Source organism: Pieris rapae, chromosome 7, assembly GCF_905147795.1.
Source record: "Pieris rapae chromosome 7, ilPieRapa1.1, whole genome shotgun sequence".
NCBI lineage: Eukaryota > Metazoa > Arthropoda > Insecta > Lepidoptera > Pieridae > Pieris > Pieris rapae.
In genome coordinates this window covers 6,219,540-6,241,550 of record NC_059515.1, presented here as the reverse complement: position 1 = coordinate 6,241,550, position 22,011 = coordinate 6,219,540, and the positions used below count along the sequence as shown (strand labels likewise).

General features: G+C 32.2%; 4 protein-coding genes across 7 annotated transcripts; 3 read left to right on the top strand and 1 right to left on the bottom strand.

Annotated features, from left to right (window-relative positions):
• Window positions 1–488: 488 nt before the first annotated feature.
• LOC110993573 (transcriptional adapter 2B) lies at window positions 489–6,272 on the top strand. 4 transcript variants are annotated; one of them, XM_022259896.2, is made up of 10 exons: window positions 489–698; window positions 812–871; window positions 935–1,076; window positions 1,241–1,458; window positions 2,398–2,470; window positions 3,468–3,621; window positions 4,437–4,638; window positions 5,171–5,235; window positions 5,372–5,498; window positions 5,736–6,272. In XM_022259896.2, exons 1-10 carry the CDS (start codon window positions 588–590, stop codon window positions 5,874–5,876), a joined length of 1,293 nt encoding a protein of 430 aa, XP_022115588.1. In that variant the 5' UTR covers window positions 489–587; the 3' UTR covers window positions 5,877–6,272. The 4 variants fall into 4 exon arrangements, with proteins under 4 accessions (XP_022115588.1, XP_022115587.1, XP_022115590.1 ...); XM_022259895.2 differs by having other exon boundaries at window positions 4,437–4,653; XM_022259898.2 differs by having other exon boundaries at window positions 5,176–5,235; window positions 5,736–5,874.
• A 2,830-nt stretch (window positions 6,273–9,102) lies between these two features.
• On the bottom strand, window positions 9,103–11,382 carry LOC110993594 (cyclin-dependent kinase 20). Its single transcript, XM_022259921.2, has 6 exons — window positions 11,162–11,382; window positions 10,766–10,954; window positions 10,291–10,412; window positions 10,017–10,131; window positions 9,554–9,781; window positions 9,103–9,200 (listed from the first exon to the last, which is right to left on the bottom strand). The coding sequence occupies exons 1-6, from the start codon at window positions 11,357–11,359 to the stop codon at window positions 9,114–9,116; spliced, it is 939 nt and encodes a 312-aa protein (XP_022115613.2). The 5' UTR covers window positions 11,360–11,382; the 3' UTR covers window positions 9,103–9,113.
• A 418-nt stretch (window positions 11,383–11,800) lies between these two features.
• On the top strand, window positions 11,801–13,706 carry LOC110993632 (UDP-glycosyltransferase UGT5-like). Its single transcript, XM_022259967.2, has 3 exons — window positions 11,801–12,838; window positions 12,942–13,164; window positions 13,450–13,706. The coding sequence occupies exons 1-3, from the start codon at window positions 12,017–12,019 to the stop codon at window positions 13,704–13,706; spliced, it is 1,302 nt and encodes a 433-aa protein (XP_022115659.2). The 5' UTR covers window positions 11,801–12,016.
• Window positions 13,707–14,918: 1,212 nt separating this feature from the next.
• LOC110993620 (JNK1/MAPK8-associated membrane protein) lies at window positions 14,919–17,546 on the top strand. Its single transcript, XM_022259955.2, has 4 exons — window positions 14,919–15,350; window positions 15,559–15,768; window positions 15,932–16,101; window positions 16,384–17,546. Exons 1-4 carry the CDS (start codon window positions 15,118–15,120, stop codon window positions 16,662–16,664), a joined length of 894 nt encoding a protein of 297 aa, XP_022115647.1. The 5' UTR covers window positions 14,919–15,117; the 3' UTR covers window positions 16,665–17,546.
• The last annotated feature ends 4,465 nt before the right edge of the window (window positions 17,547–22,011 follow it).

Sequence of the window (22,011 nt, the reverse complement as noted above, 5' to 3'; positions counted from 1 at the left end):
GAAATATTTAGTCAAATACTTTATATTTATTCATTTGACTTATGTCTAATGTTGGATCGCACGTGTCCCTTAAGTTGATGGTGTAAGGGATTAGGGACTACATCACGTATATATTTCTCCTAATGTAAAGAGATAATCTTATTACAAAAAAGTATTTACAATACCTTATGTTTAGGTTCGGTAGGAAGAATTAGAAAAACATAAGGTGTTCTATAGAAAGATAGATACATGTAATAATGATTTCCTATCTTAGTTGAAAAAACTCACGAAAGTTGTACAGTGCGCTTTCTAATTTACAACATCGTGAAAACATTTTTTTTAAGAATATCAATTGCATTTTAGATAATAATAAATTGTAAAGAAGGCTGATTTTAATTTATAACATGTAGTGTCTAAACATTTAAAAGGAGTGACGTGTTATCTTCATTGTTTAGCTATAAGTTTGGTTAGTTATCTGTTTTATTGCTTCATCACGTCAACGCTGCTGTGTCTATGGTGAAAATAAACATGGCTACCGCTGCATACAATTGACGAAAAACTGCCAGTGTGTCAACATATTATTCAATTTATGATTTTATATAAGGAAAATGTCTTTTTCTGATTTATATGCTAAATATAACTGTACTTATTGCCAAGAAGAAATAAATGGTGTTCGCGTACGATGTGCGGAGTGTAAAGATTTTGATATTTGTTTGCAGGTAAAACACCACGTCCTTGTCATTATTATAAAGTTTTGGCGCTAAATTTGAATTATAAATAATTGCCGGCAATGCAGAAATAATATAATAATACTTACTTATTTTTGTTACAGTGTTTTTCTCATGGTGCTGAAATTGGATCTCATAAAAATGACCACCCTTATCAGTTTATGGTGCGTTTTAATATTTTTTTTTGAAAGACTTGATTTGTTGTTACTAATAAATAATACTTTTAGGATGCTGGAGCATTTGGTATATTTTTGGGACGTAATAGTTGGTCAGCGAATGAAGAAGTCAGATTATTGGATGCTATAGAACAATTTGGTTTCGGGAATTGGGAAGATATAGCTAAGCATATTGAAACCAGAACACCAGAAGGTAAGAAAAATAGTTTATTAACTATTCAACCTTTATAGTATTTCAATTCAGGACTCCATTTAAGTAAATTATAACAAACATATCTGCTATTTTTAGAATTATAATTATAAATTTAATGTACATTGTGTACATCATTAAATTCTAATAAATGTTATAAATTTTAGAAACTAAAGATGAATACATAGCAAGATATCTAGAAGGTAGTATTGGACGTGCAACATGGGGTAATGTGGAAAGCACTAGTCGACCATCATTGCACTGCCCTGACAAGGACCAAGGTCCACTCAGTCCCACAGCTGTATCACGTCTTCCACCATTAGCCATAACCACAGATGAGGCAGCTCAACTTGGTTATATGTCAAATAGAGATGACTTTGAAAGGGTTAGTTTGTTATACTGATGAATACTTCTCATTACTTAAAATGATTGTATAATTTTATAAAATAGAAGAATTTCTGTGAGTTTCATCAAGCATGGGCTACTCATATTTAAATTATAGTAATCTAAACAACTAATAATTAATGGGATAAACTTAATGAGGTTGTAGTGAGTAATCTTAGTATCTTATCCAATTTTGTTGATTATTTTGTATATACCAAGCTATGTTATATATATGTGCACCCTATGCTAAATAATAACTTGCAAAATAAAAAGAATTTCATGATATTTGTAAAGTATAGCATAAAAAATATGATAGTAATCTATATTATCACTAGCTGACCTGGCAAACGTCGTCTTGCCTAACTACTACCTTTAACTCAGCGCCATCTGTTAGAATTGTATCAAATAATAAACAAATGTTAATGTTATCGTAATTTTAGTAAGGATGCCTATTTTTTTGAAAATGAAGTATAGCCTATGTCACTCAGGAATGATGTAGCTTTCCAACAGTGAAAGAATTTTTCAAATCTGCCAAGTAGTTTCGGAGCCTATTCAAACCTTTCCTCTTTATTATATTAGTATAGATTAACTTCTACAGAAAGGTTTTAGAGCTGGATAAGGCTTTTAAAGTTTATATAGCTGATATTTTTTTAAATATCACAATTGTATCATCTTTAAATAGATTTTAATTTTTATTGAGTGGCAAAAAAGGCAAATATGATCCCAAAAAAATATCACAAGTTTCAATAAAAACAGCTGCAATCACAATCGCAATCACAACTGTGTTAATATATAAATTATTGTGAGGTAACATTCCTTAACTCCAATATATCATGCCTTTCCTGATAAATGCATAGCCCAACTCAATAATAGTAGATCCTGAATACTTTATACAAACTAACTCTTCAGCTTTATAATACATTTTTTATTGGCATTATAGGAACATGATCATGAAGCTGAACAGTTAATATCAACTTTGTCAATCAATTCAGAAGATGATGAGCTAGATGTTGGTAAGTGATTATAGACATTAGATTTAATATACAGGACCTGGATGACCGAGCTTAGCTCGGTATTTTTTTATTTTTATAAATCGTATTTTTTGTAAATTTTATTTAAGTACGAATTACATACTAATAAAATTATGAAATATAAATAATATTTTTAGATATTACCGACAGAATAATAAAAAAAAATTGAACTGGTTTTTTTTAAGATATTAATTTAAAGAAAAAAATTATGAGTGTGATAGAACACGAATAAAATGACATTTTCTAGAAATGGTTCCTAGCTAGATCAATTTATCGCCCCCGAAACCCTCTGTATACTAAATTTCATGAAAATTGTTGGAGCCGATTCTGAGATTCCAATTATATATATATATATACAAGAATTGCTCGTTTAAAGATATAAGAATAATAGATTTTTTTATGAACTAATCTTTCCTAATTTCTGAATTCATTTCGACCTTTTTTATTTATTTATCATGATTTTATGATTTAAAAAAAGCAATAGAAATTATAAACACAAATTTAAGTTTTAGAATAATCAAAATCTCATTTTGATAGTTACGTTGTTTAGATAGTTTGAAATTTGATATATGCTGAGTGTCAATCTTAAGCAAATCAATACATCTTCAAAGCATCTATTCAATGTATCACATTGTAAACAATGTATATCGAATATCCTTAATAGTTCGAGGTCCAGGTTATAAAAGACTAGACATTATGTCGGTAGATGGCAGATGAAAAATCGACTATAATTGATTTTCAATATAAAAATCGCGCACAAAAATTTTAATCGTTTTTTTTTCACATCCCTATAAAGCATATACTGTTCTTATCTGGTATTCCTTAAGATATAGAATCATTTGTGAAATTGAAAGTTAGATATTAATTGTTTGCAACAAGGCACAGCAAGGTCTTCCTTAAGCAGCCACACTACACTTGTTTTGCCTTATTCATCTATTTCATTGCTATAGAAAATGTAACGATTGTATTTACTTTTCAGCTCTCAAATTATCACAAGTAGATATATACACCCGTCGACTTCGTGAAAGGACGAGAAGAAAACGTCTCGTTCGAGACTATCAGTTGGTATCTGTGTTCTTTAATAACCAAAGAAATAAGCAAAAGACACTTGGGAAGTTAGCCAAAGAGAAAAAGTAAGTAATATAGTTATATTACTGCAGTTGAAGGATTCACTTCAGTTGAAGTGAATTCACTAAGTAATATTAGTATCTATTGCTATATTATGATTATTTCAGAAGGTTAAGTGGTTAAGTTAGATCACTTTGGTTTATTGTCAATATTGCCACAGCGTACGCGATATACGAATTTTTGTTTGTACTGTTTTTACACATTTGTTGCAATTATCCAAGTTTTCATATGGATATGTAATGATGTATGTTGTTGTTGATATATTCTATATGTTCATCAGGGATAATGTAGGATACTAGCGGGAGGCTGGTGAGGTCTATTCAATGAAAATAAACATTTTTTTATATTATTAGCCTAGATGACTCTAAATGATTCACATTATTTAAAGATATTCATAGGCTAAATCAAAATCAATTAAAAATTAGATTTAATGGAGATAAATAAAATTACAAAATAAGGCGTTGTGGTTTGTTGGTCTCCCTGGACTCAAGAACTGAAAAGTCTGAAAAATATTAAAGAGAGTAAAATATAGGGATTAGAAATGGACTAGTTCCTTGTAAATTGCGTTCTTTCCACCGAGGACCAAGTGACATTGGCGTCTTTGTTAGAGGAATTGCAGGAGTTGGTTACAGCTATGAAAAACTAATAGCTTTTGCAAGAGGTAAAATAGGACTGTATGTGATATTCTGATGGAAATGTGGAACAAGTGGATAAGTTCATGTACTTAGATCACGATTATAAAGAAAGACATATGAATGCTGAAAATGAGGTAGATGGGATAGAATGCAACATTATTTAAAATAAAAATAAATTATTTCAGAGAATTCACAGAGCGCCTTCGTTGGACGGCACAGTTCTACGGTCGAGCAGAACAAACGAGCGTAGTAAGCGGTCTATGGCGCGAGCGAGAGTTACGCGTGCGATTGGCTGAATTACACCGTTACAGATTAGCTGGCGTCACGCGTTTAGAAGAATGCGCGCACTACGAGCAACACGCGTTGCATAGAAAACACGGACACGACGTGAGGCTTGCCCTGGTACATGTGCTTCGCTGCTTGTTATCTGTGGATTTGAATTTAGAATGAGAATTCAATGAGTACGAATTTTAAATTTGGAACATTATAATATAAAAAAGTAAATAGCTAATTTGTCTATATTATATAAAAACATTTAATAGATTTTAAGGAAATCCAGTCTATTAAAATATATTTGTGTATGTGGTTCCAATATAAATCTTTATAACTATGTATAGTTATATTCTTGATATCTAAAAAGTATCTAATGTTTCTGATCCACAGATAACATTCTGTTTTCTATTTTATTTGCGTTTCATTGTTTTGACCTAATTTTTTATTGTGCATGATTCATGCTTTGTCCAGCTTTGCGTCAGCGATTTCGTTGATAGCTCTTAGACTAGACAAGTACCAATAGTTAACTTACATATACAATTTCTTTGGTATGTATACAGGACACACAAAAATGGTCAATTTTGTTTTGTGTGTGTTGTAAGTTCGTCGTGTGAGTTTGAATTCGTATACCTGTTGTTTTTGTCAGGGCAGCAGTGGGTGTCCGGACACACAGATAAAAGACTCGTCGACCGGGCTGCAGCCAAGAAAAAAGTGAGTTATATTATGAAATATCAATTTAGTAATTAGACATTTTTGTTTTTAAATAATTTTACAAAAAATTTTAACAAGTAAATTCTTCTGATTTTATTTAAATTTGTTGTCTAAAATTTACAACTACCGTTTCCAGAGACGCCGAAAGCGCCTCAAGTTCAACCAGCCCAAGGTGCACACGGGACGGAAGTACCGGATGTGGATGCTGCAAAAAGAACTGCTCCAACGCCGCGCAGAAGCTGCTCAACACTAATGAGGCACAGGTAAAACGCTAAACATGTATTTTGTGTGAAATTTAAATGTGTTGAATTTTTTTTTAATATGAATCCCCTGTGAATATATTATTATCATTTATTTGTTTAGGTAACACAATGTACTCAAATCAACGTCAAAAATACATATTAAATGCTTTTTACATTTACTGCCAGTTCTCAAATCAAGGGCGAAACTTTTTTATTTATGTTTAGTTAAGATGTCCAATTGATTTTGTTTTATTTCAGATTTGCAATACGCTCAGCCTAGCGCCTACGCAATATATAACCATGAAGGGAATGCTTCTGCGTAGATCATCTACGACGCATGGCGAGCTTGACCAGGCCCTTAAGCAATACTTGAACGCGGCTGGTTGGATACGCAACTGATCACAGTGAATATAGCTGTGAAATATCACAGTGATAATAACAGTAAAATAAGGAAATGTAATTTAAAAAACAGTGATTTTCCTTGGTGAAATAATGAGTAAAGTGATAAAGTGGAAGTGAAGTTCTATTTTACTATTTAGCATATATGTTTACTATATGCGTTAAGATAGTGTTGTTTTGTGAAAAGTGCTTCTTTGCATCGTTACATGTAAGTTTACTTGTTAGTGCTTGGAGCTTCTGTCAACTTAGCCAATTATATTTATATACCATATTGTAAATATGCATTCAATTGTAAATATATTCATATACTGGGTTTCATACCATACATATTAAATACCAGACTTACTTAACTAAAGGACTTTAGTACCAAAATTATGCCTTATAAACTCAAACGTATATACAAATAGTAAAAAAAAAAAAAGTTGTATAGAAAAAAATCAGTATTGCGTTTGTATAGTTGAATAATAATAATAATTAAATTACACCACAATGAGAAATAGAAAATGTAATTGTAAATTTGATCATGTATTATGTTGCATCATAGATACGTCAGTATGCAAAGATCCACGAGTCGAGATTTAGCACTAAGGATGTCAAAATCGTAATATTATGACATACGACAATTACCCTTAGCGCTGTCTCAACTTTCAATTTAATCATTATGCATTTACATTCAGCCGTAGTGAGCAGGGAAGTGGGCAGGATGAGTGTGTAAACGAGATACTTCTCATGTCATTTCCATTGCCACTCGCGCTTCCCGGCGCACTCCAAAATAGCGGTTTTTTGTGCGGAAGTCAAAAGACCGGCCACGCGATCGGCAGTGCGTGTTTACATTCTGCTCCGACGCTCAATACTCGCCGAGCGCCTGGAGGAGAAAGACGTTCGTTTAGATCATCGAAAAGCCGTCCGAATGGAGCAATGAGATTACAATCGAATTCTTAAAACAACTGGAAACGGAAAAAGTAATTTGGGATGTTTCATTCTTTTTTTGTATTCGATATCTTTTTAAATATCGAACATAATTATGTATGCAAAAAGAGACAGCGCGGCCGCTGTAATTATTTCGACGTTTGCCATTGCCGAAACTTGAAGGTTGTAGGGCAGTATGTAAACACTAAACACACACTCCTCTCGATCCTGCTGCAGCAGTATTTAGGGAATTATCGCCAGCAGCGCGAGGGGCGGCAGGGGCTGTACGTAAATGAGGTATTAGAATTTATGGGTATTGTATGTATTGAATTACCAATGTTAAATAATTGACCCTTGACCTAATACCGCCCTCTAGCTGTGCGATCATATATTAACATAGTAATTACTTATTTTAAGTATGGGCATTTTGTCTTTTTATAAAAAAAGCTAATAACAGTATTGTAACTGCAAAAAAATGGGCTGTTTATTTTAGATTACTTACCTCATTAAAAGTTACATTCTTGAATATTAGTTGTGTATATATGTCCCACACAAGTAGCATACTTAATAAAACCAAGGTTATAGATAATTTGTATGAATGTAGGTGCTGTATGAGCACAATTGCAGTCTCTGAAGCAAATCATGTAACAATATAAATTTTTCATATGTAAAATTGAATTCTGGCTGTCAAAGATACAACACTGATAAGTTTAGTTTGACCAAAGACCCTTTCAACCATATTTATCTAATACGCTCTTGTACCTTATTGTTCATATATTACAGTACAACATTATACATTTTGTATAGAAAACTCCTTTGGCTGTTGTATATAATATAAATCGGTGATACTGCTTCTTTGTTGGAAGTTGGAGCAGCGAGAAATTGATAATTTATGTAATGTTATTATGTAAAATGAATTACCATTTCAATGTAAATATAATTTTGATTTTAACTTAACTTACTTCAGAAAGACAGAAAGTAAGTGATTTTTTCAGTCTGTCAATAGAAAAGATCGTTCTGTGCTCTATGGGTAAGATTTGGGACATAGCGTGAACTACCTTTTATTTATGGGAAATATACTTAGCGCTGAGCTTATCTGTAATAAAATGTATGTTATAATTACTTCTTACAAAAGACAGTCTTCATTTGTAAAGAAATGTAATTATTAGTTAAGTATATCTTTATGATTTTTCATACTTGGACATGATTATGTGACATTATTTCTTGACTCATACGAAATTTAACAGTTATGTTATAGTATTTTTTGTTGTTGTGATGATATCAGAATTTTCAGACTTTTCTTTTTTTTCTCTACTTCTCCCCATAAACAAGTTATAACATAAGTTACTTATGGATACAGTTTTAGAAGAGGTTATTAATAATGTATGTAAACTAATTTTGTATTTATTATCTTATTGATCTCTCTATTATTAAGTATGATATGGAGAAAGTTCTTTGGTACAAAAATTGGTTTTTCAAACAATTCACAAGTGAAATTTCTAATTTTACCAAACAGTTTGTAAAATCATTTGTACTGAGGCACCAAATTTGATGTTAATGATGTTAATAATGATGTATTAGCTTATTATTAAAGATATCATAAGGGATCTCTATATTGCTGTTAAACTTTTAACTTGTTTCTGTCTTAACCTGGTAAAGTAGTTGAAAATTCACGACAAGTGTGCCAAATGCACATTACTGATGTAAATAACTCTATAGTAATATTGGAATATGCAATCCCTCCGATTAAATTTTTGACTTGATTTTGACGAACTCTTTATCTTCATGGTATTTGGTTACAAGAAAAACTACAATCTTTATCAATCCATCAGTCTATCAATCCAACCAATTTTGATGATTTTTAGGGTTTTACTAATTTTACTTTATTTAGAACAGAAAAGTATAGAAAATTTTGTTTATATAGAAATAGTCGTAAGAACGACACAAAGCCAAAAGATAGATAGCAAGGAATCTAAATGAAATATCTTAAGACTAAATATCAATTAATTCTTTTATTTACTATTGCCACTACAAAAATGATTGAACTGAACTAATTTTATTTATTTGACTGTTTGGGGAATAATATTAACAGAATTCATTTTTTTCCGCTATTTGCCAAAAATGCTTGGTGTTCCATTTTTGTAAAGCATAATAATATTAGTCGGAATTGGATGCGAAAGAAAAATCTAATAAAAATGTCTGCAAAGTCCGTGTTCGTTAATTTTAGTACAAGTGTATTATACATTGTTTTATATTGAGGGTAATAAAATGTTTAATTTTAATTTGCGTTTTATTTTATTTACATAGATTGTGTTACGTTTTTGGAAGTTAGCGTCTCATATTCAAATTAGGTCTCGGCATATCTTCTAAATTGGCTGGTGATGGCTTCGTACGTAACCACGAATGTTTTAAGGCCTGCAAGTATAACATAATAAACCTGCGAATGTCCTTTTCTATCAATTTTACCAAGCAATAAACTGGCATGAAAGAAATTTACTCTGACTAAAATCCATACATAACTTATACCGTAACACCATAATAGCTGAAAGTCTTCCACAGTGCGCCTCACTAGGGATTGTGTTTTGCGAACTGTGGAATTGTCTTCTGCTAGAGGCCTTCTCTGAGACACGACATGCAGTTGTTTAAAAAGAAAGCCGCCTCAAAGGCCGGCAACACACCTACTAAAATGAATATCCAGGCGCTGACTGCCCTTTATGGGCAGCACTTGATCGCTAACTTATACAAAGAAACCTAAACTAGATTCTTACCTCTTTAGCAGATATCCTTTTCTTCTCATCATAAAGTAAAAAAGATTTAATAAAATTAACCGCGTCTGGTTCGACTCCCGGTAAAATTTGTGTCCAAGACATTGGTGGGCTTTCGGGAAACGTGATTTTATGATAATCCGGTAAATTTGAATGATCGGGCCATGATTCTTCGGTAGGTGTACCCAGGTGTTGTACCACTATTGCTAGTTGTTCTATGTCTGATTCACCCTAAAAATGTCAAAATTAAAAAAAGTAGCAACTCTTAAATTTTCGTCTATGGAAAGTTCATTGAACGCTTATGAACAATTTTTATACGCTTTACGCAAAAAAGATATCGTTTACGACATTTACCGTAATTAAAAAAAAACAAAAGATGTGTGGAAATTGCTTAAAGCATTTCCCGCGTAAAAAACAGTTGTTTTGTAAATGATACACTTTTTTATTTTATTCATTAACCACTTACAGCAAAAAGTGGCTTTTTAGTGATCATCTCCGCGATAATACAACCCACTGCCCAGACATCGACATTTTCAGTATAATATCGTGCTCCGTACAACAATTCTGGTGCCCGGTACCACCTAAAAATGATTTAAATCAATATCTTAATTTCGTTTGTTTGTAAATGTTAAAAATATAATACATATGTACTTATAATTAATATCTGCTTAGGAACTGCCATCCGTAAAGCCATTTAAAAATATACTACCTAAGGAATAATATTTCAGTTTGGTATCTACCTAGTTGCTACTTGATGTGAGTAAGGTCGACCTCCATCAGGCCAAAATAATCGCGCTAGACCCAAATCTGCTATCTTCAAAACACCTTCATGGTTTATAAGTAAGTTTGCCGGCTTAAGATCCTATGAAAAAAAAAATTATACCTAAACATTCCGTACATTACACATAATATAACATTTGCTGCCGTGAAGACTAATTAATAATTATTATTTTTATTTATTTTCACTAATTTATCTATATATATAATATAGATAAAATATTCCACGTGTAATGTGTGTATCAGTTTCGTTATCCTAAAAAGCTCATCTATTTGTAAAATGAATTGTACACGATTTCATATAAAATGGCTCTTAGCAGTTCTAGTAAAGTCCTACAATTAGCTTTTGCTTGTGTTGGATGACGGTTGACATGCCTTGCATGCCATCTTTCTATTTAATTATAAAAGAGAATCCATTTAATCAATACTTTTACGTACCCTATGCATAACATAATGCGCATGCATATATCGTGTTCCCTTTAAAAGCATCTGCGCGTACGCTTTTACTCTTGGTAGAGTCAACTCTTGTTGTCTATGATGCAGCATATCCCATAACCCCGAGGACATGTACTCGAGTACGAGAACTAGGCTCATACCGCGTGGAAACATATCATAGAGTTTTATAATCTAAAAATGTAAAATTTTAAAAATTAAGGTATCTTTAAATGGTAAGATAGACCTGATTGTGATTGGTTGGTCTATACCCTGGAGTCGATCGCCAAATTTCGATAAAATATTAATAGTAAAGCTGTAGAAATGTCCCTGCTCCATACTTCATTTGGTTAAATAGTTAGTGGTTGTATTAACCAAATAAATAATTGAACTTAAACATACATATTTACACCGAAGCAGTTGCAGAGCCTTTATCTCTCGCATAACATTAACTGGTATTCCTTCGTCTATGTTTTTGATAAGAATCTTCTTTAGGGCCACCTCACGGCCAGTAGGTAGGTGATTAGCCTTAAAGACTAGCCCATGGGCACCCTCACCTATTCGCCCTACTATTGAATAGCTCGTAATATCCCGATTCATTGTATAAAATAATCTAATGTTGGTGTATATGTCTGTTTCGTTTATGTTGCTAGGGGAAACGAAGGCATAGACGACATTTTATCACTCATTATAGATTAAAATACAGAGTATAGATTGTGCTGCAAAATTGTACAACTTTCTTTTGGAAACTAAAATTAAAAATAAAATATTTTAACTTTTAATAGACTTGTTTACGATAAATGTATGTATTTAATTAAATTCTGTCTATAAGTAAATTAGCTCAAAGAATTATAAGTAAAATACATATAGGTAAAGTAAAAAGTAATATTTAATTTAAGTTTTTAATAATATATATAAATGGAAGGTGTTACATTACAAGGAAATTGACACAACGTTCTTGATTAGTCCAGTGTTTATATATAGCCTTTTACCAATATACCTACTTTAAACAAAACAAAAAAAGTAGGTATAATATGTAAAATCTAGGTTAAGATGATTACAAAATTTAAAAACCTATTGTCCTACATTATGCAATCATTATTAAAACCTCTTTTAAATAGAATCCAAAATGACAACAGAGAGTAATTATTTCGACCTTCGAAACACTTGTTTAATTAATGTAGCATGATTAAATAATTTTTCGAAAAAGGTGAATAAGAATATTGCTTCCAGTTACGTTCGGTTGTGTTATACAAAATGAGGGCTTGGAAAATTACTGTTATAATTGTTTCTTTATGCACCTATGTGCAAAGTGCATCTATTCTTGCACTATTTTCCTCCCTATCGTTCTCTGACCATCTCGTGTTCCGTGGATATGTTTCATTGCTCGCTCAACGTGGTCACTCAGTGGTTGTAATGACTCCATACCCTGGTCAATTCCCTCCACAAGAAATGGAAAGGATCGTCGAGTTGAACGTTGGGACTGAATCAGGACCATTTTGGGACGAGTATAAGAAACTAATGACTGATACGGATGATTATTATAGCCGCTTGAAAGATATCAATGAATTCTCATTAAAATTAGCCATCGCACAGCTAAAGTCGAAGGCTATGTCTTCGTTATTCATAAACCCGAACGTTAAGTTCGAATTGGTGATAACAGAGGCCGATGTGCCACTTTTGTATGCGATAGCAGAAAAATATGACGCACCACACGTTTCCATTACTACATCGATTGGAAAAGTTCACCAATACGAAAGCAAGGGTACGCCAATTCATCCCCTGCTGTATCCTGATGCAAATGTACTCAACTATAGAAACCTAACGGGGTGGCAAAAGATTGTGGAGTTCTATCGCCATTACCAAACTAGGAATGAGTACTACTACAATCATCTTCCTCTAAGTGAAATTGCTGCGAAAAAAATGTTTGGCTTGAAACGTCCCCTAATTGAAGTAGAATATGACATTGATATCCTGTTGATTGCTGCTAATCCCACTTTGATTGGTAACAGACCAACGGTACCCGCAATTTCGTTTGTCGATCGACTACATATTAAACCAGGTTTTCCGTTGCAGCAGGTAAATATTAACATAATTAGATCATGTTTTTATAAAACTACATTTGAAAAGGACGTGTTGTTTCACTTGGCTTCTCGAATTCAGAAAAACATATGCTTTTTAGGGTTTGAAGGAGATTCTTGATTCAGCTACTAAAGGTGTTGTTTACTTCAGTATTGGAGCTCTTCAAGAACCAGAGCATCTTTCCACAAATATATTACAAACCTTGACGGATGTTTTTAGAGAACTACCATTTGTAGTATTATGGAAGATTGGAAACACGACCATGATTAATAGGCCAGACAACGTCATTACCAACTTCTGGTTTCCACAGCAAGAAATTTTAGGTATGTTAGACAAGTCTTTCCGTCTGGCATAAATTGACATTCAATTCGATTTCATTATCATTATCTCGGTGTTAGCATATTCCATGATTACGATATTTAATTTTTTTGAGGCAATCGTTTTACAGTGTGCAAATTATAAAATATTTGAAACGTATACTTTTATCAGTTTGCATTAGATTGATTTTAATGTTAGAGGGTGGAGTTACAAAATTTTAGAGAATTGAATTAAAACAAAACTGAATTGGAATAAAAATACTTAATAATACGAAAATTTATTATTTTTAGCTCATCCCAATGTTAAAGCTTTTATAACACACGGTGGAGCTCGGTCGTTGGAAGAGGCTCTGTTTTACGAAGTTCCTATTATCGGTCTGCCAATACTACGGTCTCATAAAGTGTTCATCTCCGAGATCACTCGACATGGAGCAGGAGAAATATTAGACATCCAATCCTTGGAAACAGAAACAACGAAGAAGATTATAAGCGACGTCGCTACCAACGAAAAGTATGATACTATATTTAATTTTAATATGTTTCTTTAGAATTGAATCAAAATTAAATCTAATTTAAGAATAAAATCTTTAAGAAGATAATATATGTTTTGCCAATTTTATCGGATATAGTACCTACATATTCATTTCTCGTGAAATAAGTGAATTCGATTTTACATCGGACTATTTTTGGTGTAATGGTATTTTTATTTACAGTTACAAAAAGGCCATGATAAAATTGAAGAGCAAGGTTGTAACGCCCATGATATCTGGTCCTGAAAATGCCATATGGTGGACAGAGTACGTTTTACGAAATGGTGGGGCTAAGTACCTTCGTTCACCGGCTGTAGGTCTAACCTTTATTAAATATTATATGTTGGATATAGCCGCTATTCTTTTGTCGATATGTTTTGTATTACTTGTGGCTATATACTTAATTATGAGAATAATTTACAGACGGCTTCATCAACGTTTTACTGCTAAATGTGATAAAGATGGCAAGTTTAAGGAACTGTAATTTTTTAATAATCTCAGTGGCTACTATGTTTTGTGTGTGAACTATATACTTTGACATTTTAATTAAATTATAATTAATTTTACCAGTGTATTATTTATATTAAAATAAATTTAATTTACTTGTAAGTAATTATGTATTATTTAGCAAAATCTAAATCACAATATGACCATGTCATAATAAAATCTAATAATAAACATTTAAATTATGTAAGTAAATCAGAAAATAACACTTGCTAGCAAAATGTCAATAAGTAATTTTCTTGGTCTCATCGAAAATATCAGGTCAATTTTATTGCTATAGTTCCTGACGCAATAATGATAATTTTTATCAGTTATTCCATGTTTAAGTTAAAAAATATAACGTTTACTATATTATATAAAAATATAACATAATACAACGACAACGGCGCTAAACCTTCCAACTAAAATTTTACAATTATTAAATTTAGAATTTACACAAAAGACAACTACTAAGAAAACGAAAAGCAATTAATAATAAAATACAGATAATAAAAGTAGGAAATCATGTAAAATGTTTTTTCGTTTTGACCATATATACTAACATTAAGCTTACTTCATATAGTTAAAGTTGTACTAAGTTTTCTTAATAGGTAAAAAAATTATAATAATTATCCTCTGTGTCTGAAAACTGAAGTCACAACTTATTATATCTTGGGAAATTGTCTGATATTCCACAGATGAGTAAGTAATGGTTATACTCTTCACTCTTGGTTACCACTTACCGTATTCTGTGTACTCAATAGTAAATACATACAGCAATCTAAATAATTATTAAATTATATCAAAACATGAGCTATGGGTATATTTATTTAAATTATTTCAGTTATTGATATATCGGACGTTGCCTTAAAAGTGTTATTACTTTTAACCTAATAAGTCTCTATAATAACTTTACTAGTTACAATATATATTTTAAAATATAAGAATGTCATCAGTAAGAACTTGTCCCGGATTATATTGTGGTCGTACAGAGCTAGTAGATAATGCTTGGAGTGATTGTGGTGCCTGCCCTCGAGGATTTCGTACAAACACCTCCAGCTATTGCGTGGAGTGTACCGATGAGCCCACATTATATGACTGGCAATATCTTGGTTTTATGGTTCTTCTACCACTTGTGCTACATTGGTTCTTTATTGATATGGTTGCAACCGGAAAAAAGTAAGTTTCTATTTGAGATTGAGTTTGCTACATATGGCTTTTGTTCAGGTACTGTTGGTTTGGTATTGCCTGTTGTAGCAGTTCAGGCACAAACTGTAGTTTCTTCCCATTTATAAATAAAAAAAACATAGTTACTATAAAATATAATCGTGATACCACATAAATATATTAGAGTAACTTACAATTAATGAAGAATAACTGATTTCAGAAAGTTAACAACTGTAACGCAGCACTTTTGTGCGCTAACTGAAATTCTCTGTGGGACTTTAGCTGCATTGTTGGTACTTCCTCCAGCAGGTTCACTTGCTTTGTATGTGTGCACTCCAAAAGCCTTGTCTGACTGGTATACCTTGTTGCATAACCCTCAACCAGATTATAAGGAGACACTTCATTGTACACAGGAAGCAGTGTATCCTTTGTAAGTGTATATTACTTTAAGTCTTCAAATTAAAAAAAAACAAAGAAGTTATTTGAAAAATGAGTAATACTTGAGTAATCTAAATCTTTAACTATTTTTTTGTGAAACATGATATTTTTCTTAAAATATCACATGTTGATATAATTCTAAATGTTCTTTGCAGATATACAATAGTTTTGCTTATTTATGCATTCAGTTTACTCCTTACTGTAACTTTAAGGCCAATACTTCTCATTTGGCTGAAGAATAACTCAGGCAAAAAGGCTATTTACTGTGCCCTTTATTTCTATCCCATTCTGGTTCTGACACACACAGTTGCTGCTGGATTGATATGTGAGTATAAATTTAGTGTCCACATCTTATAGAGAAGTCTATCAGAAGTTTACATTTTGGTTAAGAGTGTGTGGTAAAAGAACAATCATGCAATATGAGGTTGCAGCAGTACTAATTAACCTCTTTATATTGACAACATTGTTATACTGATGTAGTTTGATAGTCTAATCTTGTTATTTAATATAAAACATTTAAAGTATACAGTTTTGTGACCTTAATAGGAGTTGCTTTTTGATTGTTAGAGTTGAATGTTTAATTAATTGGTTTCTTATTTATTTTCAGATTGTGCATTCCCATACATTATAATAATAATATCAATGATGACCTCAGCATCTCACTTCTCAATTAAGATAGATCAATCTGCTCCAGCTCTTCTAATATCTTCAATAAAGAACACTAGAAATCTTATAATACTTTTAGGTCATTGGACCATACATGCATATGGCATTATTTCTCTTACAGGATTCAAAGAACTATGGTACCTTACACTAGTCCCGGCACCAGCTTTGTTTTATATACTTACAGCACAGTTTTCAGATCCTTTGAAAATTCATAATGATTGACTAGTACAAAGCACTTTAGAAAAAATGGTGCTATTTTGATGTTTAACAAGTCAAACGAGTGACGGACTTGATGAATGGCAATGATTAGTGAAATGTGAAGAAATAAAGGAAGATGATTAAGGTCCAATTACATCTAGTTTCCTTATGTGAGCAAGATTTTATAACAGGCAAATTGCTTTCACAACATACATGTGAAAGTGCAATAATCCACAAGATAGGATGGGACATTCTTGAAAGTCTTAGACATTCATGAGGTTTTACTCATAGCGTTTTGGTCATATACGAACTATAGGCTTAAGAGTTTTCATAAAAATTATGATAACTGATATTATGATAAAGTTAATTTATAATCTATCACATTTTTTTTTTTATGTCATAAAATTTAGTTAAATCACAGGAATTGGCTAATTTGTGAATGTGTATAAAAAAATGCATAAATTCTCCAATAAATAGTGCAATCACATTTGTCTAAAAGCTTCATAAATTATTTAAATATAAATGTTATTACAGTATTGTTTTGTCTTTGTCTATTAAATTGTGTTTACGCTGTGTTGAAAAGATACAGTATGGCTTTGACATTAACTAAGTTTAGTGGGATGTTTTAAAGTGATGTGTGGTATCTTGGATCTCTTTTTAACGTTATAGACTTACAGAAAAAAAACAATAATAATTAGGCAGCACTCTCTACGCGCGCCCTTTGAAGTAAAGGAGGAATAATTGCACTGTTTGAAACAGTACTCACGTCGTCAACTACGAAATATATTTACTGTATGGAGAATGTTGTTAAGGGTGACCGAGTCTATTAATATGTAAATGGCTATCTATATAATTGTTAATTGAAAAAAAAATGTATTTAATATTATGTTAAAATAAAAGTATGAGTTTGGTTGTTACTCATTATTACTACATCCCAAATCCCAATAAATACTAAATCAGTTTGTCCTGCAAATTTAAACCCCTCTATTCAGATATAGACATTATTTAAACAAATGATTGATTTGAAGACTGAATTACTAAATTATAATAGTAATGATGCAGTTGTTCTTACTACCCTGCCTGGGCCACACATTTATGAGTTTCTTTGATAATATTTATAGATAGCCTTCTGTGATTCGTCGGAGATTCCGGCCGTAGAACCTCATTATAAATTGCACACAGAAATAACAATCCATTGGTCAATCATCTGGGTGGAAAGAATAAAGCCGTGATTCGAACGCACGACCACGACCATGACGGTTGCGAGTTGTACTCTAAAGCCGGGTCCACATTTGTATCATGTTGACGTATCACGATCAGCCGTATCAGACACGGCATGTATCATTAACGAGTATCATTTTGCGTCCAAACTAGCGATCATGATACGCGCCGAAGCCACGCAACGGAGATACGATACACCGAAATGATACAAATGTGGACCCGGCTTAAGACAACTGTTAATAACCAATAGTCTTACTAGATTGGTAATTAGTGTAAGTGTTAAAATACCTCCGATAATCCCGCATAAGCTGACGTCGTTTTCGTTAACGTTCGTCGTCGTCGCGACGTTTTTTTTTGAAGTAAAACTATCGGCGTTGGTAAAAAATTTACCGTCACATTTTTACGTTCATTAGCCCGATAGGTACCATTATTTTATTATATACACTAAATCTTCTTATAGTGCCATTTCCTTGCGAAGGTTGGCGATCATAATGGCTATTTTAATGTTGGATGCCGCGCTTCTAAACAATGACTTGGTGCTTTGACCAAACCCTTGTGTCAAGTTTTTCAACCAGGACGTGCGTCTGCGGCCAGGCCTACTTCTACCTGCCACTTTGCCTTGTATGATTAATTGAAAGAACTCGTATTTTTCGGAGTTACGTAAATCGTTTCCGAAATACTAAAGTTTCCTTCTCTTAACTGTCATAAGTACTTCTTTGTTCTTCTGCTTTCTGTCCAGCACTGTTGTATTTCATATGCGGTCTGTCCAAGATATTTTAAGCATACGTCGATAAACCCAGATCTCAAACGCTTCTTGTTTGAGTTGTACACTCAATACTCAACTGAGGTTTATCTCTTTATAATGAAGTATTTTAAGAGACAAGCTTTAATATGAAGACTCGTCGTATAATTTTGAACCCCTTGGTCTGTACAAAACTGATCGGTCAGTAAAACGAACTAGGAATTCAGTAAATTAAAAGTTTTTACGAATATTTTCTATTGAAATAATGAGCATAGCAAACTAAACGGCGTAAAACGTCCGTGACAAGAGCGAATCAAACTAGTCGAAGTTTTGGTATCCAAGTTAAGGCCGTATTAAACAGGTAAAGTTAGGCCAAGAGTCGAGCGAATGGCCAAACTTGGGAGTTCTAACTTAATTTAGCTTCGGATTAACGGAGTTGTCAACGAAAACTTACCGGTTATGAATAGAATTTGCATAGTAATGAAAATTATTGTTTGCGTAATACGACAGTTTAGGTCATCCTGATTTTGATGAAAGTAGCCACTTATGCTTTTAGAAAATAAACCTATTAACATTGTATGCATTATTTCCAAAAAATAAATTATTTGGACACAAATATTTTTATGTCTTTGTTTTTTTTTTCACATGTAACAGGGGGGCAAACGGAGAGGCTCCGATAGAGAGGATACCGCAGCCCATAAACACTCACATTGCCAAAGGGCTCGTTGATAGCCTTAAAACTTTGTGACAGATTTGGGTACAATAATACAGATCCGATCAACCGTTCGAGCGTGCTTATTAAACATCCAGTTTACTTGTTGCGTTCAAAATACTAACACATTTAGGGACAAAATCCAAAAAACTATCAAAAACCCTGTATAATAAAGGAATTTGTTGGTAGATACTGCGAAATTCTTAAGATGATAGTCAAAATTCTAGATTTTAGGGAACGCAAGACATGCAAGTAATTAACGGTGGGCTATGAAACCAACGATTAAGTATTCTTCATAATATGGTTTATTCAATACGCATGCCTCGAAGGCTACGTATAAGTCAATGCCGTATTTAGTCGGAAGCATCAGTACAAAACGCCTTCCAAAATATTAATTAAATAAAATAAAAAAAACAGCCAGTACAGTTTTCCAATAAATAATTTCTTGTGAAACCGAAAATAGGCTCTTAAATTAAAGCGTCGGTGCCCTCCCCTAAATCCAAGAGTTCATCGTTTAGTTTATCGTTTTGAAACGTATAATAACGTATTGATAACGCATTTGAGCATAAGGAAAGGCAGATTACCAGAGTCTAGTGGTTGCAGACAAAGGGCGAGTCCAGCTTAGCCTTATTTACTAGAAGAAGAAGACAGCCTTCTCTTTGGTTTCTAATATTTAATTAGTGTAGTCTATTAAGTATGAGTGCCTTATTTAGCTGTATCTTTTATAACTTCTAAAGAATCAAATACTATTAAAATCGATATAAGTTTTTTGTTACTAGAAAATTTCTTAGCCACGTAATATGTGAATCTGAAGAAGTATTTAACTTGTAAGCATGTCGGTGTTTGTCTGGTGCCGTCACTTCACATTAATTCTGCTAAGTTGTCTCCTAACTTGGGCGTTTGGAGACGGGAACTATCCATATTAATTAGCTCGCTTTGCAAATTTTTATTTTTACGAGTTCATGTTCGCTAATGTATAAAACCTTATTTAAATATAAAAAATGTTTTTAACAAACAAATATCGATATATTTCCGAAAAGTTCTGAGTCTTTTAAATTTGTATTTTTTTATTTAAACGAGTAGAACATAATTGAAATACATATATACAGCATATAACTACAATGTGTTGCTAAAATAAAACTTAGTTTTTTAACAAAGTTAAAAAAAATGAATGATTATTCAATAATTTAAAATAACGATAGAAACGATAGAAAAAAGTCCTTCAAAAGAATTAGTTTAATCATTTTCCTGATTAGAATTTAAAAAGATCCTAACAAAAAACTGCTACATAGTTTTAAAATTAATACAAGTACATCGTACATCGAGTATATAGTCGATGCGAAAAAACATTTTAACCCTCCATTTTCATTTAAAAAGTATTTCTATATAGGTATGTTGGTATCAGGTGACTATGAGGACCATCAACGGGTCCTTTGATTGTTATATTACAACGTTGATCTTGCGTCCATTTTGTATCTTAAACACATTACCCTCTAAATTTCCCGTTCACCCAGGCCACTGCTAATCTGAAAGCAGTTAGCAATTAGTGGTAGCGGGCAGTACGAGGTATGACCAGTTAATGTGAGAAGAGACCGCTAATGTTCAACTGGTTTATACTTTACTTATGGGGATACAATTTATTACATTGTAAAATATATTTTCTAGGTATTAGCAGTACAATTAATGGCGTATTTTTTTTTGTTTTGATTATAACTGATATAATGTAAACAGGTGTGGAGGTAAAAAATAAATAAACTAAATCTCAATGAATTGCATCTCCGTGTTTTTATGTTAATGCACTTGGCATAATTTTATTTCCGCTCTTTGGAAACAAATAAAGACCTTAATATTATCATTGGCAGAAATTTGTCTGCACTTAACGACATTGAAGGTAATTAAACACAACACAATAATTAAACTACTACTATAAAGATTAAGCAGATTTAAATGATTTGTTGATACCGATAGGTTTATCCAGTCCCTGTGGAATTGGGTTTTCAGCCACTCAAATTCCCTTAGTAGAAACATCATATTTTATTCCATTAATAAGAAAATCGATAACTATTACACAACAGTCCTGTAATGTCATCATGAAGTCATTATAGTCAGGGAACTTAATCTTTAAGTACTGCTAGCAATCATGAGATTTCGTCGCCGTTATTTTATATCCGTAAGTCTGATGTCGCATTAGCTCTACGGATATTAAGAGAACTACTTCGAACTTGAGTAGACAACATCAGGATTACTATTTCTCTCGCTATCGAAAGTTTCAGAGTAAGTATGCAGGACTAGGTAATAAAGCCTGAAGGTGGTATCGTCAGTAAGAAAACTTCGTTATGTATTTTAATTAATTTGATTTATTGCCAAAAACAGTATACATAACCAATACGTATTCCTGGCTGATGTGAAAACTATATTTCAGGAGCCTGTCACTGTGTAGCAATATCTAGAATTTACTACAATAATTTAAGTAAATAAATAATTAACTAATCTAATTAAACATTATTTATAAGGTAAGTTAATATAAATGTATAATATTTTATTTTAGTTATTCCATGTAATTTAGTAATTTTTCAACATCTTCATAGTAGTTGTAAGCTAATCGTCGACAACACTTTTTATGCTGAAATTGCTAGGCGTTAAAATATACGCAGTTGAAAATCATCTATACAAAAGTGGTGCTAGAAACGTTTAGT

Bases quoted from the DNA above. Each gene is read 5' to 3' on its own strand.
- LOC110993594 (XM_022259921.2), bottom strand. From the start codon at position 11,359: ATGAATCGGGATATTACGAGCTATTCAATAGTAGGGCGAATAGGTGAG. The intron at 10,132-10,290 runs GTAGATACCAAA...AATCATTTTTAG, and splicing joins TCACATCAAGTAGCAACTAG to GTGGTACCGGGCACCAGAAT. The intron at 9,201-9,553 runs GTAAGAATCTAG...TTATACTTGCAG, and splicing joins AAAGGATATCTGCTAAAGAG to GCCTTAAAACATTCGTGGTT.
- LOC110993632 (XM_022259967.2), top strand. From the start codon at position 12,017: ATGAGGGCTTGGAAAATTACTGTTATAATTGTTTCTTTATGCACCTAT. The intron at 12,839-12,941 runs GTAAATATTAAC...TATGCTTTTTAG, and splicing joins CAGGTTTTCCGTTGCAGCAG to GGTTTGAAGGAGATTCTTGA. The intron at 13,165-13,449 runs GTATGTTAGACA...TATTATTTTTAG, and splicing joins TCCACAGCAAGAAATTTTAG to CTCATCCCAATGTTAAAGCT.
- LOC110993620 (XM_022259955.2), top strand. From the start codon at position 15,118: ATGTCATCAGTAAGAACTTGTCCCGGATTATATTGTGGTCGTACAGAG. The intron at 15,351-15,558 runs GTAAGTTTCTAT...AACTGATTTCAG, and splicing joins ATGGTTGCAACCGGAAAAAA to AAAGTTAACAACTGTAACGC. The intron at 16,102-16,383 runs GTGAGTATAAAT...ATTTATTTTCAG, and splicing joins AGTTGCTGCTGGATTGATAT to ATTGTGCATTCCCATACATT.
- LOC110993573 (XM_022259895.2), top strand. From the start codon at position 588: ATGTCTTTTTCTGATTTATATGCTAAATATAACTGTACTTATTGCCAA. The intron at 5,236-5,371 runs GTGAGTTATATT...TACCGTTTCCAG, and splicing joins GGGCTGCAGCCAAGAAAAAA to AGACGCCGAAAGCGCCTCAA. The intron at 5,499-5,735 runs GTAAAACGCTAA...GTTTTATTTCAG, and splicing joins TCAACACTAATGAGGCACAG to ATTTGCAATACGCTCAGCCT.